This window comes from Ptychodera flava, chromosome 15 (genome assembly GCF_041260155.1).
Source record: "Ptychodera flava strain L36383 chromosome 15, AS_Pfla_20210202, whole genome shotgun sequence".
NCBI classification, from domain to species: Eukaryota; Metazoa; Hemichordata; class Enteropneusta; family Ptychoderidae; genus Ptychodera; species Ptychodera flava.
This window is the reverse complement of record NC_091942.1, coordinates 9,275,402-9,292,008: the sequence shown is the minus strand read 5'-3', so window position 1 is coordinate 9,292,008 and position 16,607 is coordinate 9,275,402. Positions and strand designations below refer to the sequence as shown.

Sequence of the window (16,607 nt, the reverse complement as noted above, 5' to 3'; positions counted from 1 at the left end):
TACAGTGTACGTCCAGAGAACTTCATGGTGAAAGTTGAATGCGTGAAGTTATTTGAATATTTTTAGAATGATGTTCACAGTCACACTTGGAAGTAGTGACAATTTAGTCCAGTTGTAAGTGAAACATATTTATGAAAATCATCATTAAATTAAGTACTTTCAATACTTAGACCTCAATCAATTTTGACAGTCAGGAAAAAGGACAGAAATAATTGAGTGAAATTGGACTAATATGACGAATCTCTGACTTAAAATGACGTTAAAGTTACTGTCATTTTCCAGTCGAATACAATGTACGTACCAAGCTTGCAGGTCAAGTCCAGGGGGTCAAGTATGATATGAAATAGGCCCAGAAGAAAGTTTTTAAATAGCTTTGAAACAAGCGGACTGCCGATCTTGTTTAGCGGTCATCTAGTACCAAGACTTTAACTTTTTCACATGATGCTATGCTTTGGTGTCTACCTCCGTGGTGTACAACATACATGATTCGGCACTCAGCAGAGGACTGCACTTTCATATTGGAAATATTTGTGAGTTCACATGGTGATGTAATCTTACATCCTGTTCAGAAATGGCTAATATTATGATACTTTGGACAAAGCTATTTTTGTCAACATTTTACAGTACTATCTTGTCAATCCACCAATTATAAAAATATTCATTGCAGTGCAATGGTCATACTGCTTGACACTTGAATAAAACTTAAAAGAATCTGTACTAGACATGTACCAAGTTAAAGGGACAAAGTGTCTCATTTTGACATTATTTTGCCATTTATACTTCTTTTGATTGATCATTCTAACTTAAATATGCTCACTCTGGTTATTGCAATTGTAATTCAATTCTCACTCTTTTATAAGACACATTAACATGTGAAATTTACTATGTTACAATTTTTGGTACATACCTTTAACTAAATTATTAAGTTATCATATGTTATATCCATGCATGCACATGAGTTGAGCTGTGACAACCAGAGATTGCAATTGAGTCCATTTCAGTAAGCAGCAGAAAAGCACATATTCAACAGAAATTAAAATGACCAGAATTTTGTCAAAAATGAGTGACTTTTTCCCTTAATGGCCGATGAAAATGGCTAAATTCCATGTTTGATGTTGTGTTATTTTTGCCTGTCAGTCACAGTAATTTGAAACAATGGTGTATGGACAAGGTGTTGTTGGTTTTGTTGTTGTTTACTTTGCAGGTCAGATTTCATTCATAAGATTTCAGATTGTACCAGGTTTCATTTTTACTATAGAAAATTCATAAATGGAGGAATTAATCGAGATATCATATCCAACACTTTACAGTTCTCTAAATGTGTGTTCAAACTTGCTGTCACAACTCTGACCTGGCAATTGTTTTAGTTTGCTGGAACAAACGTGCATGTACCACAAGTTTGTTAAAGGGACTGCAAAAGACCTGGTGAGGAAGTTAAACAATACGGCTAGTTTTCAATCGGGTTCGAACCCGATTAAACAAATTATATGCAGTAAAAGAGGACAGGAGCTGAATATTATTTTCAGAATTTTTCAGTATTAGCTGCTATATTTTAGCATGCTATGCTCAGTATTGATTCAGTTTATCAGCATAGCCTGATGACACTTGAACATTGGTGTAATTTTTTGTGTCCAGTGAAGTCTTAAAACTGTTTTTTGTGGTTTGGTCAAAATTACAAGTGTGCTGACAAAATGGAAAATTGAGCATTTCATACAACTTGTGCAGAAAATCAAACAATGAATTAATTTAATCATAGAGTTAATCCTATGGTGTTCCCCGGAACAATCCACCCATACCACACTGAAACAAGAATACCAGTGCAGTACTCCTTTATCTGGTGATTGGTTTACTAATTTTAAACAGTTGTAAGAGTTAAGCAGTATATTAAAGCATTATCATAACAAATGAAATGCATATTGTGTAGGCAGAGAAATCAGGGGTTTCCCTTTATTAAAAGTACTGAAAAATCTGTAGCATAGAATATCCAGATTTTTGTGTACAAGATTAGTTTTACCAATGCTGTCAAATGTTACTGACACCGAGTCATTGAAAGTATCTTAGGTAAGGCTGACATCCATATCTAGACTTTGTCTTGTCACAAGCAGAAGCAAATAAAATTGTGCAGGCATCCTTTGCTGGTATCCATCTATATTGCACTGTGTTGTAAATCCCACCATAATTTTTGAATGCGAAGATTTGATCAATATGTAATATTCTATTTTTTGAAACTGGGGGAGGGTCACACATTTTTCAGCCTTGCTTTGTGGGAGGGTCATAAATTTTTGGACTAAATTTTGGTGGGGGTCATGATTTTTTGGCCAATCTCTTGCGAAATCCCCCAGGCTCCCCCCCCCCTGCTAATTTACTTCCAGTCCCTTATTGGCCGCACATGTGAGCTGTTGTTTGCTCCCCAGGGAGTTGAGTGTTACCACATTAGGTCCAGTGACCAGGGGTTATAATAATTGTAAAGCGCCTTGAGCACATGTACTTGTGGATATGTGCGCTATATAAGAACCCAATATTAATATTATTAAACACAGCGGTCCCCAGTCAACAATAACAGCTCTGCGAGAAAGATACATGATAACCTCGATTCGACGCATCGTAAACAATGAGCTGAATAAATGCGTTACATGCAAGACAGTCGACGGTCGTGCATATTGCAAACCGCTCTCCGCGCCTCTACCTAGATTTCGCGTGATCGAGTGCCACCTTTCAATGTAACGGCATCGATTACACCGGCGCTCTCTACGTCAGAAACCAAAACACAAGCAGTAGGCTACATCTAAGGCTCATGTATGCCTATTCACTTGGGCGGTGACTCGCGCTATACATCTGGAGTTAGTCCTTACCCGACCACTTCATCGCTTCAAAAATTATTGGTTGTGAACTACCGTCAGTCGAGTCACTTTCTTCTGTTCGCCTTCTACGCAGATCAATGAAAATCATCAATGATATAAAAACTCATCCGGCACATCACTTTTCAAACTTCTTCCCTCGGGGAAACGTTCATGACGTTTCAGGTCTTTTAAATGTAGAACTAACCGGTTTTTACATAGCTTCTTTCCAAAAGCAGTTCAAAACTGTCGTATTTGAGATATTGTTTTAATGATGTTATTCTGAGTTTTTTGAATTTTGTGCGATTGTAGCAACTTCTAAAAGTCTGTATTTTAGCTTTGTATGTGGTAGTGTGCTATGGCTTTTATATGTTGATAGTTTTTTTGTGTGAAAGTGTTTTTAGCAACGCCAAGGCACATTCGTCTCGATTCCTTTATCGATGGCAATAAAGATTATTATTATCGTTCATGCTCGCATTTCACCGATTTGCGGCTCGTCGTTCGACTCCTTCTACACTCATCTCCGATAATGCAACGACGTTCATATCAGCGGCAGTTGAACTGAAGGAAATCGTGGCTAACCCGGAAGTACAGACTCTATTAGCAGATCGACGCACCATATGGAAATTTATCCCGAAACGCGCTCCCTGGTTTTGGGGATTTTACGAGCGTATGATAAGAATCACCAAAACCTCCATAAAGAAAGTGCTTGTGAAATCTTGTGTAACCAGTCCGGGTTTTGTCCATATAGAGGATACTATGATTGACCAATCAGCGAACCTACAGTCGCAACGCGCACGTCATGACTAATTAACCATGCAAACCTAGGCTGGTAGATTGCAACGAGTTCGGTACTTTTCGGCTTGATTTCACCCTTTATTTTAGCACTCGGTAGTTTACAGATGTAGACGTTACGCACAATGTTTAGGACGGTCGAGATGGTGACCGACACAAGTGGTTAGTACATCGAAAATTACTTCTTTGGATGATTTTCCTGGCCACGTACCGCTCCTAGAAATCAGGATTTGACCCTTGAAATCTATAGTAAGTTATTTGTCGCCAAATATTGCGTATTTTTGGTCGAATTTTAATTTAACCTTGCCATCTGTAGTGCAGAAAATGTTTCAAGCTTTGCAACGATGGGTCAACTGTTCTTGTCGGTCATCGGAGCACGATCACTACGGCCCAAAGGCGCCCCATTTTGTACGGTATTAGGGACCGTCTCAGATTGTCGCAGAAGTTCAAGAAACGAAATTTCTTCGTTTAGATCAAAACCCCCTCCCCCCTCCCCCTAAACGAAACTTCAAAAGTGCGAAATGTTCATGTCTGCCTGAGAGTACAATGTTGCATTTTGCTATAGCTACTAAAGACGTATATCCCTCGCCACATTACAATTAAAGTAATCGATCAGATTTGAGTACTAACAGGGCATTTACCGCATAAAAATTTTCATTTTATTTACTTTCCCTTTTGCATCTCTTGTGCTGTTCTTTGTCTTTGTGAACACGCAATTTGTACTTGGTAGGCGAGAAACTTTGACAAGGGGCCCAGGCATGTTCAATCATATTCAAAACGACTATGACCAGGTGCATAACAAGTGAGAATAAAGACATCTAGTGGTTAGAGCAGACGCTTATAAATAGCACATTTAAAAATGATACTTTTTGTCTTAGTATAATTTGATGAATGAAATGTTTAGGATACAATGTTCCTATCGGTAAATTGTGTTTGGGGCACAAACGAGATGGAAACAGTTACAAATTTGTTGGCACGAGTGTGCAGTTTTTCTTTAATTTAAAAATAACACACGAAAACTTGTGATCACAAAAAAAAGTGCGAAAGTGAAGTTCACTACTAATTGAATAGAGGTCAAACCCCCTCCCCCCTAAACGAATAAATTTCGCTTTTTGAACTTCTGCGACAATCTAGACGGTCCCTTAGCGTCCCGAATTTTCGCTACACATACGTGGAGTGCGCGTTCAGAGAGTAAATTTCACCTCCCGCGTCATGTTGAAAATTTCGCCGTATTTCCTTGTTGCACAGCTAAATATTAATGAAAGAGTAACAGGTCCTATTTCCCGTATATGCTGCCCTTACAATTATAATATTTTGGGAAGAATTTCACAAGGGAATTCCAAAAATACGTAAGAGGTAACAGCCATATGCAAAATTACGTAAAAACACAGTAAACAGCAAAACGATCTTCAACTCGTCATTTCATAAAAATAGGAGGAAACTCAAAAAAATAAAACCATAGAGTTTTAGTTACCCTTCATAGTATCTGTCATACCAAATATTATAAAAAATAACAGCGAAATGAAAAATTTAAACCAACGGTTTTTTTCAGATGTATTTTTCATTTTACGATGTGTCTAATCAGCTCGATTTCCTATAGAAAACAATGGCGTTTAATGTACTGAACAGACCGTACAACTCTCGCTCGTTCAAATTTCTCAATTCTGAACCAATGATAGTGAAAAATGGCACAGTGTTTCTTTGATTTATATACAAAATTCCTGTCGTTTTAGTTTTTTGAATTTCTCGACGAAACTTGTTTTAGTTGCATTTTATTTTTTCGATCGCTGAATTTTTGCTCTTGCCCTCAATAAAATGGCGATCTTACGGCGTTTGCATATGCAGAATCAGGGTCTTATATTGACGCATTTTAATCGGTCAGCGTCTCTTAAATTGTACAGACCAAATACCAGTCATGTTGTTGTAATTTATACCAATTTTGGCGAATATCAACTATGAAAATTCCTTAAACTGCAAAAATAACACAGAACAGAGGCGAACGGGCGTAGAGTCTCCACTGCAATCGTGCAGTGAACGTTATCGATCGATATTCTTTTGTCCGAAATTGTTAATTGTTGTCTCACTCACTCGCGTGTAGTTCCCCGTTCACAATGGCGCCTAGACTTGGTTCAAGTCTGTGATTTGTTAATGTTTGAGTGGAGTGAACGCAATGATTTGTATTCTGCATTCATGTGAAACGCGCGCGCCCGTGAGTGGACGCGATGAGTGGGGTGAACGCGATGAGTGGAGTGACCGCTATACAGCGGAGTTTCACCCGGAATCACAGACTTGGCTTTCTTGCAGGGTTTGCGTTGCATAGACGTTTCTTTGCTCATATATTATTCATAAGATGACATCACTAAATTTTACATATTGGGAGGAGTTACCGATTGACCCAAACGAGACGTGCATAAAACTCACATGGCGTTGTTGACAAAATGTCGAGTGAGATCACTCCCACAAAAGTCAGCACGACCTCTGTTGTATCACCGAAAACGCGTGAAAATATCTTTGTTGTTTGTGGAGCCCATGTTGCAAAATGCGAAAATCGTCGCCGGTTATTCAAGGATGGAAAAAAGACACCGTCCTGTGAAGAAATAGAGTTTGCCGTCGGTGCAACTTCAAAGTCTCGACCCCTTTCTGCACACTCATGTGAGTTGCAGATCGTGCAGCAATCGGGCATCAACTCTGCTGAAACACCTCCAGCAGTTCCGACAGCAGTTCAAATCAACACGATCAACTATCGGGACCAAAGAAGAAGTTGTCAAGCGGCTAGTTCCCTGCGAAAACCAAAGGCCCAGCAAAAGGGTCCTATTCGACGCTACTAACACTAAGTACAGCGCAGACTTGCAGACGCCATCGACGGGGTGTGAGACAGTTGATATGGTCGATGGCGATGTCCTGGTGAGTTTCGTGTGTCTATTGTTGTCATTTCGGGAAGGTACCCTTACTTGTTCACGTGCCAACAGTCGTTTATTTTGCCGGTGTTCTTAGTGTTATTTTCGTTCAAACAGTTTGTGTATGTTTCCCTTTCATTACCTCGTTGCGTCATTGTGGCGAATGAAAGGTACGATGATGGGATGCAACTCAAAGCAGAAAAACCACTGACAAAAATAAAAGACGGCGAACTTCACAGAGAAATTGTACAACAAGAAACAGAACTAAAAGTTATGTCCCGTAAATCTTCATGAAAGCATTGTTGCTGATAATATTATAAATACGTTCTCCATCATTTTAATTCGCAGGTAATGATTAAGTATGCCACCTCGGGAACCAGAACATACAAGCCACAACATAACATCAAAAACCTTGTAAAGAAAATGGTGACAACTTCAGCTGAAAATGCTGCAAAAGACCTACTCAGTGGTTGTCAGCTGACTGATGCCATAATGAAACAACTGTGCTGCAAAATCAATTCAGAATTGGCAGGCCTGTGTTCTTTGACGAACCATCATTGTTGAGATATGCAGGTAATAAAATTGCTGTTTACTCTGTCTTATTTGACTAATGCTGTCAGTAAATAGTTATGTTTACTCTGTCTTATTTGCCTAAGGGACGATTCAGAATTTACTTCCAGGGGGAGGGTGGAGGATTTTCTATTTTCTCGGTGATTTTTTTCCATGGCCCCCCTAGTAAATCATAGAAAAAATCTATGGCCCCCCTCATCTTTCCTGTTTTTTTTCCATGGCCCCCCCCTAATATATACATGCATGCTTATACATTATAGACATATCCAGTCTAACAAGTTGCAGGAACTGTAGTGGACATTTAATCAATGATATAACAAATCATTTCAGGGTTATGTAACTATAAAAAGAATGATTTGCAGGGACTGCAAGTGGCACACTTTGGAAAGGGTAGCAATAAACATATCTGGTTGTAAATTTCTGAAGAAAAGTTAATTACTAAATATTAATACTTTTTTGTTATGTCTCACTGATACATATGATGCACACAAAGACAAGCAAAGATGTCAGTTAGAAATGGTGAAAGAAAATCAGAGGAGCAGATAATTGGCAAAGTGATCTTATATCTTGAAGTTTAATGGTACATCATTTGCAGATATCCAGATATTTCTGGAAAGTGAGATTGTACATGTACATGCACACGTTCAGCATACATTTTCATTGATGATGCTGAATATTTGCAGACTCACCGTGAAAGTTTTAAACATTAGGAATTAAAATTGGTGAAAGCCAACTTGTTTTTAATTTTCTCTTTTTTCTAATTTCGTTGTCATAAAAACAAGTAGCTGCCACTGAAAACAACAATGCTGAGGAATATTTTAGAACATTTCTTGGACAAAACACCTTATCCAAACATGAATTCACATGTTATTCTGCTCATTCCATTCACAATCCAATGTTCATATTAAAATGCAGACAACCCTGTGTTAGTCAAAATTCACATTTTGTCAGCAGTATTTTTCAAAATTGACAGAGCATTCATATTTCAAATTTTTTTAACAAACTTTAATTTTAAAATAGTCATGATGTGCATGTTTTCAGATGACACGAAACAATACATGTTAATTTAGGGTTTTTTGCCTTTTCTGCCAGCCGTGAAATCTTTGATTATACATCAGAATGAATGGGACACAAAAGTATTAGCATCAATACACAATGTGTAAGCCTATCCACATTTCTCCTAGCCTCATACACACTGAGATCACTTCTTGGACTACAGCAAATTTCTTGTGTACACAATATTTCAACAATCCGACACCATAGCATTGGTGCAGTGCCACATGATCTTCTGGATGCACATACAGGATTGTTATTGGAAAATCAACCCTTTTGTAAATTTTTCACCATATATTTTTGACAGTAATACATAATATTTTTATTTTCAACATAAAGCATCTTGAAGATGAGACGGCCATAAATTTATTTTCAAAAAAGTTTATAGTAGATGTAAGCACTGTAAAAAGTTATGTAGAACATTTAAAAAATTTAGAAAGGGTAAAATTGATGAGAATGAAACATAGAAAAAAGGAGCAGAAAAGAAGAGTAGCAGTAGCAGTAGTTTACTCAAAGGATGAAGTGGGTGTATATTTGGGGTAAAAAACCTCAATTTTTGTATTAATGATAAAATTAATTTAAGTCAAAAACTAGACAGTATTTTCTGAAATGTAATATTTCACTTGAAAGGAGAGTATTCATGTAGAAAAAAAAAAAAATTTTATTTGGCATTATCCATCCTCATTTTAAAATTGTAGGGGTTTAAAGACCGACACTCTAATAATTGATTAAAATCACGATCAGCAAAATTAAAATGCCTCTTATTCAAAATGCCTCTTATTAAAAATGTAAGAGCTTTATTGCCAAACAAAACAATTGATAGTTGTTGTTTTATATAGCATTTAAAAAACATAATGTGAAATTTCAGAAAATTTGACCCAGCCGGAGTGGAGTTAAATTCTTTGGAAATTTTGAAATTGGGAGGAAAAAGAAGCCAAGAAATCGGGTGATTTGCATACATTTGCATAAATTAACACTTCTTTATCATGCAACTTTCAACTGCTTTACAAGCTACAAGGTAAACCCAACCTTAAAAAGACATTTGCTGTATGTAATTTTTAGCATTTGTTCAATGTTCATCTCTGTGTATCAGCATTTGTTTGTTATTCTATCACTACATAGAACACCCAATGCTGTATTCAGCAACATACCAGTGTGAACATAAAAGACCATTGTTATTGTTGATAAATGAATTCTAGTGTGGACTTGATCTGAGATCTCTTTTCAACAAAAACAACCCTGACTGTTCACTGTATGGTTTGTATTGACATGCTAAATACTGGACATTTCATAACGCTTCAGGGAGGAGAACAAGATACTGCAGTAGATGCATAAAACAAACCAATGTGAATATTACCGAATTTGGCAGCTAAAGGAGTTTAACTAAACATGTTGAGTTTATCTGTCACCCAGGTAGCGTCTATGGTTCTCTTTTGTAGAGATCAGAAATTCTGGGCAAATATTGAATTGATGTTTTTTTCCCTGGCCCCCCCTAAAAGATTGTGGTATTTTTGTCTGGCCCCCCCTAAATTTTCTTGGGAAAAATGGGTGGCCCCCCCTGAAATCCTCCACCCCCCCCCCCCCGAAGTAAATTCTGAATCGTCCCTAAATGCACTAGATAAACAATTACGCTAAAGTGACAACGGATTTTTTCAACAACTACTAAAGAACTAGCTTTGTACATAGACAGTAGAGAAACTCTACTGTCTATGCTTTGTACTATGTTACTGTCTGCTTTTTAGGGGAGGGGTATTCAAGCTGAAGATCAGTGTAGAATTCCTATGTAATGGAAGATTGTCTAAGGTTTGAAATATAATTGCTTTCTTGTGCTGTAGGTTGTGTATTTTTTTTGATCGACTGCAAGAGTGACATTTTAGTTGATAATTTTCAAAAGATATGTCTGTCACAAAAGTTATAAATACATCAGTGTTTAATTCACTGCCGGCATAAATGTTAAAAAGGAAAAATGAATTATTTTTCACAACAAAAGAGGTTTTTTTCGTGTTGACATGTTTTAACAAAATAGATTATTTTCTGTGTTGATGTTTTGCTTCATGTACTGCAGGTGTTGACAGTTTGCGTGACTTTAGCTGGGCGAATCTCCTCAAAGAATTACAAGATCGTACTCCGCTATTCCTTATGATCCTCGAAGCTGCTACCAAGAATCCAAGTCAGAACAGAAACAAACTTAAGAAAGGGGAAAGCCTTGTTCCTAAGGTAATGTCTGCTGCAGCACACGTGATTTCTCAACACTGTAAGGAGGCTGAATTCTGTTATGATGAAGAAGGGTGGGCTCAAGAAGGTGGCAATTGAACAGCTGGCTGCACAGTATGTTTGCGTTGGATATGGATGTACCAGTTCCATGCTTGAATATTTTGGAAAGAAGCATGATGAGTTGCTGCTGTCATGGAAGAACGAGGTGGAACATTGGTCAAGGAGAGAAAGAGAGGTAGAATGCCAATTACAACAGATACATGCAGATGAAGATTTGACTAATAACCACACTACACCGGACACAGTTCTACAGTATTCAGCCCTAGAGGAAGAGCTGAAACAAGTGCGACAACAGATGCACCCTGGATACTCTTTCACTGGGGACAATGTTGATATCAGACATCATGTCAGACAGATAACACAGTCCAATCAAAACAAAGATCACCATCTCTACCACCTAGTTGCCTATAAAAACAGGGTTGCAGGTCATCATCTGCCAGATGATAAGCCCCAGGCAAATCCGTTGGCTGTCCCACTGAAGCAGTTTCTGCCAAGTGAAGAGGATCAGTCTACGCTCATTGAAGAGATGGCCTTACTTGTTACTTGGACATGGTCCAAGTATATCCCTTCAATTGCAGATTATGGTATCCATGTAGACCAAACAATGCATCATGAAAATATGGAGAGCATGAAGAAGAAGACAGAGAAGGTATGAGTTATGCAATGTAATTGGAAATTAAAAATATAATTAACTTAAGTGAAATTATTGTGACATTTATTTGTCATGACAATAAATTTTCCAGGAGCTGGAATGATCCCACTTCATTATGCATGTAAAAGTAAAGTATTATGTTTTATATTTGAAATATACAAATACAAAGACATACACAAATTGACTAGATCTGTGTTAGTACAAAACTTAAAAGGTTTCTGGTATTGACAAGAATGATTTTGAGTTGTCCTTATAACGATTGTTCACCCTATCTGCTGATAATTGCATAGGTTGGATTTGTCTCACAATAATTACAATGTTTGTTTATTATTTAAAGGTGTATCTGGGAGTTCTGGATAAGAATGAGCAATATGGAGACGATATGATTGACATCGTTGAGTATCTTCATGCTTATGTGCCTGGTCACAGTGTTGACACAGATGAACAACCAGTGAAAATCCTTAGTGGTGGTGACTATCTGACTTTCGAGCGCCATAAAGAAGCACAGTCATCAAAGAGAGATGGCAGAACTCCAAGCAGCAGAGTAGAGGGACTGATCCCTAAGGTGGAGGATTTCCATGTTCAGGCTGAGTGGCAAAAGGTACACCATCTTCATTGCACAACATAAATTAACATAAATTGTAAAATGGTTTAAACTTTGAGTTATCAAGTGAGTTTCATGGTCAGTTGAAAGTAGATTGTAAAAAAAATTAAACCATGCACTTTACAAGGAGTAGAACAACCATCGCTTTACGAAACACTGCAAGTCAAGTTGGTCATTATGGTTATTGGATTCTGATTTTGTGTAAAATACTCAACATGGTGACTCAGTAGTTTCTGACTACAGCAGCTCAACTGAAAGACATGATGGGTAAAATACGTAGAGATTTTACCAACTTTTGGTAATAGTTCTGGCTGATTTGTATTTCTTGTAACTTACATACATCCAACTTCTTTGCATTCCAGGTGATTTGGCTTCACCTGTACTCAACGGCATCATGTCGGGATATAGGTACTTTACATGCAGCCCGGAATGCAATCAACTCACGGAATGTATCCAGTGATCCGGCAAAAAATTTCTATGCATCATCCGAGCTACTTGATAAATTCACAGATGCTTACCTTGTTGCTGGGCTCTGAAGCATTTCAATATGAGTGGTGTCGAAGATACTCCAACACATAATGTATTTGCAGGTAAAGAAACATGTTTTTATGACAGACTGATTTATTCCAAACACACACACACAAACACAAATACAAAAAAAACCAGACAATGACCTTTACTGCGGGACAACTCTCAGTTAAGAGCATTGTATGGCATAACTTACAAAATAGTATACAACACAATAAACAAGCTAGCTGATCAAACAACTGTGGCTCCGGGAAGGGTGCTATTAAAAAAAAACTGGGGAAAGGGGAGAGCTTGCAGAAAAATTTAATTTCCTGTGTTTCCAGTGTTGCAAACAAAACACACACAGGCCCCAAAATATGTCTGGCCAGTTTATCTTTTAATGATTGTATGTACACACCAATTTTGTCCTTCATTGACAGTTTGTCATGTTTTATTTGACCTCACAGGTAACCATGATTCCATTGATGATAAGAAGGAATATATCCTATCGGAAGCAAAGAAATTTGTAAAGGCCTATGTGATCAGTGATATTCCACAATTGCAACCTGATGGAAGAAAATACAAGTGCAGGTACTGTGAGAGAGAATTTGCACGCAATGGTAACCTAAAGAACCATGAGGTTAAACACGCTGAGTACACTGAACCAGATGCTGGGAGAGATGACAATGAAGATGATGGAGTTCTTAACTACACCCGCATGCACTGATGCTGTGTCTCCTGAGACGTGACCACAATAACGCTTATACATATGGGGGACGGTGGTAGAATCATCAGGCTGTACAAATTCTTTATTTATACTTCAAGGTTTCCAACTGTCCAAAATATGCGTATGCAATGCTCGAGTTGCTGCACAAGTCAGTTGCTTCTTACACCACGGAAAGCATACCAACTGACATGGAACAGAAGTGTCAACTGGCAAGGAAAGGAGTACACAAACCATCCAATGGACTTGGACATTGAACACGACAACAAGGCATTCAAGACTGATGTCAACAGCTACAGGGGGAAATCACACAAAGAATGGTTGATAAGGTGTCGCGTAGCCTTAACATTACCGAAGCCATAACAGCAAACTACAACAGACAGACACAGGTACGAAAACCATCAGGGAAGCATACCAGTGCAAACACAGACGAAGATGTACAAGCATTGGTTCAACATTTCAGAGTTGCCGAGTTGTTTGAAGACAAACCAGGGCGTAAGCACAGAGCTTTTGAGAAAATACCAGCAAATATCCTTGGAAAGTTGGACATGGCAGCGTTCAAGCAATGGATGAAAAACAGTTTTGAGAAAGTTTTCCTCAAAACATTACTATCATAATGTATAAACACTGGAACACTAAATGTATGCATAGAATTGGTCATTTCATGATACAGTAACTTGCAGTTGAGTTAGAGTTGTGCAAGTTCAGTCTGTAATGCTTGTAGACGTTGTCTGTGTAGAGAGTGACAACACAAGTTCATTCACATGTATAATTGAAATTGATACCATGTTGACATATACAAACAGCAATGTTATTTACATTGATTTATTTACAAATAGGGACACATTGTTTTACTACTACATAGCAAAGCAATACAATGAAAGCTGTTTCTGAAGCAAAACGCAAATGTTGTAAACTTGATGAATTTATGCTTAAGTAAGCTCTGCAATATCCTCAATAACAGAAGTACTACTAAATTCAATGTAGAGTTGAATTCATGGCATGGATAAAACAGCAATTCTCACTGACACTGGAGGCAATGACCAGAGTACATGTAAATTGTTCAGTCATCATCTGAAAAATCACTGAAGATCTGTGGTCTCTTTGACCTGTAAGCTTGAATTATGTCATCATCATCACTGTCAAGTACAATAGCATTCAAAGGTTCCTCAGAACAATTAATGTCAATACTTGTGTCAATCATCATCTCATTTGAACATGGAGACTCCAGATGAAGCGAATTTGTTTCTAACATCTCACACAGTAAATCCCAAACAAAAGAAATATGTTCATGTGAGAAAAATGGAAAGTACTCTTCTAGCATTTCCTTGCTGTCAATGTATTGACAGTACTTAACAAGACTGTTGACAAGAGCTGAGGAAAACCCAGTGGCTATATCTGATGTCAATATGCATTGCTCACCAATCTCTGACACTAAACTGCACCTGTATTCAGCAAGTTCAGTGGAAAAAAAACTGCCTTTGCTGTGGTGTTACACTGTGTTTGACCTCCAACTGACTGAAAATATTTCTTTCCTTGTTTAATCTCTCTGACATTGATCTTAGCTCTTGTTCTGCCTTGGACACATATTCGGATGCACAACCCCTAACACATGTGCAGATTTGATTTTGTCACAGGTACATGCACATCTACATATATGGCTGCAAATATCACAACAAGCATGTGCAATGACACCATACTCAGTGGTTTCATTAAACTCTCTCATTAACAATTGACGTCGACAACTATCAGTATTTTTAGCATAGTCTCGCATTGATGTATCAATATTTCTTCCCCTTAAGCACCCTTTGTACAGCAATAAGATGGCACTGCTCTGAGTTGTTCTATCTCTCCCAACCCTTCCCGTTTCTTGCAAATAACCTTCTACATCACTTGGGGGACCAAAATGGATGACCTGATCAACACTCTTTAAATCCATCCCCATACTAAAAGCTGATGTAGCAAATACCACCCGTACTATGCAATTCGGCTTTTGAAATGATGAAATTATGGACTCCTTAATTACATCATCTGTCTTTGAATGGAACATGGCAAAATATCGGTTACGGTCATCATTTTGTCCTTTGTGTTCATATTGATAAAACGCGTGGCTTCCAAGCTTGACTGAAAATAATTCAAACAGTTCTGAGCAGTGTCGTCTTCTCCTACAAAAGATTATGACACGTGGAGTCTCCGCCTGCTTTAGTTTGATTTCATCTACAAGCCACATGAATACAGTCTCTAAATCATCATCTGTGTTGATGACATTATACTTGATATTAGGTTTATCTGGGTTTTCAATGATCACTTCACATCCTTTCATACACAGATCATCGATGATAACTTTCCTTGTCCCCGATGTTGCTGTGGCAGTAAGTGTAACAACCGGAACTTTAGCTGGAAGCAGGGACCTCAGTTGACCTAACTGCCCGTAGTGTTGTCTAAATGCTTTCATACCGGCCTGAGCTTCTTTGCCCCTGTAAATAATAAATTAGGATTTTTAGAGATAGCAACACAGTAATTACAGCATGTATACAAATTAGGTTGATTGCAAAGCAGTTCTATGTCTTGCTTCTACCTCCATGGTTTTGTGAGAAAAAAAAAACATTAGCTGTTTTCTGTTTATTTGCATAAATAAAAAAGTGACGAATTTCAACGCATGACGTTTTCCTATAAGGATGTGCCTTATTAATTCCAAGGCAAGTTTTACCTCCTGCTTTGCTGTTTTGCATGAAGGAAATAGCCGACATCTCTACTAGAGTGCAGAAATCTAAGTCGCCACTGTTGATTTCATGCGTCGAAACCCCCCCCCCCCAAAAAAAAAAAAAAAAAAAACCAGACAAAATGATTCTTAGATATCGGCCGATGCATTTCAGTTGCATTACCAGGTAGTTAAAAAATTATCATGAGTTTTCTTGGCACGGATTATGGTGCGTAAACTCCAGCGGAGCTGAGGGAAGACAGGGACCGCGATGAGTGACTATAACCGTTTTCTGGCATAACCCAATACAACTGACAAAACCAATGCAATAATCCTGGCACGGCAGTTTGATGACAGAAAGATAGTTTAGGCTATGGGCTTGAAATGACCAACAATATATTTTAACACATCAAAATTGAAATGCCATTGAAACACCAGCTGTGTTTGGCAGTGACTAAAACGTACTGAGTTTTCTTGCACTGATCATCGTGCCGCATCGGAAATAACCCATTAACGCATCGTCAGATGCTGATGGTTTGTCCGGAATGAATTGCGTCCACACACGAAATCTTAAATAATTCAAACCAGGTCCAAGAAAGACTTATCATTTCTTGATGCAATGGCTTTCGTCAACAAATATTGCCCCAACTCTGCTCTGATAAGTATCAGACAGTAGCAGTGAGCGATGTTGGCAGAGGAATGCTTCAGGACTACCGAAGACGTAATTGAAGCGGCCTTCCACTATGCTGGTCATGTCAACTTTCTAGTCGCTACAGCTTTCAGTCCTCTTTCGTTCAACTTCTGAACTTGCTCTTTCATCAGAGCAATAAGCGGGGAGACTACAATTATTACAGTTGTAGCCTGTTCTCTTACGTGCCCAAAGCGATGGAAATCAAAACAATGTGGGGCGACTTCGTATGTCAGTGATTTTCCGCTGCCGGTTGGTGCGCAGACGAACACATCTTTTCCCTCAGTGTAACTCTCAACAACCTT

The 16,607-nt window shown here is 38.1% G+C and overlaps 2 protein-coding genes across 2 annotated transcripts; one reads left to right on the top strand and one right to left on the bottom strand.

Moving 5' to 3' along the window:
* Nucleotides 1-10,430: 10,430 nt before the first annotated feature.
* On the top strand, nucleotides 10,431-12,895 carry LOC139152340 (uncharacterized). Its single transcript, XM_070725478.1, has 4 exons — nucleotides 10,431-11,075; nucleotides 11,416-11,679; nucleotides 12,045-12,272; nucleotides 12,657-12,895. Exons 1-3 carry the CDS (start codon nucleotides 10,431-10,433, stop codon nucleotides 12,216-12,218), a joined length of 1,083 nt encoding a protein of 360 aa, XP_070581579.1. The 3' UTR covers nucleotides 12,219-12,272; nucleotides 12,657-12,895.
* A 1,081-nt stretch (nucleotides 12,896-13,976) lies between these two features.
* LOC139152242 (ATP-dependent DNA helicase RecQ-like) lies at nucleotides 13,977-16,111 on the bottom strand. Its single transcript, XM_070725384.1, has 3 exons — nucleotides 16,080-16,111; nucleotides 14,719-15,390; nucleotides 13,977-14,052 (listed from the first exon to the last, which is right to left on the bottom strand). The coding sequence occupies exons 1-3, from the start codon at nucleotides 16,109-16,111 to the stop codon at nucleotides 13,977-13,979; spliced, it is 780 nt and encodes a 259-aa protein (XP_070581485.1).
* Nucleotides 16,112-16,607: the final 496 nt, after the last annotated feature.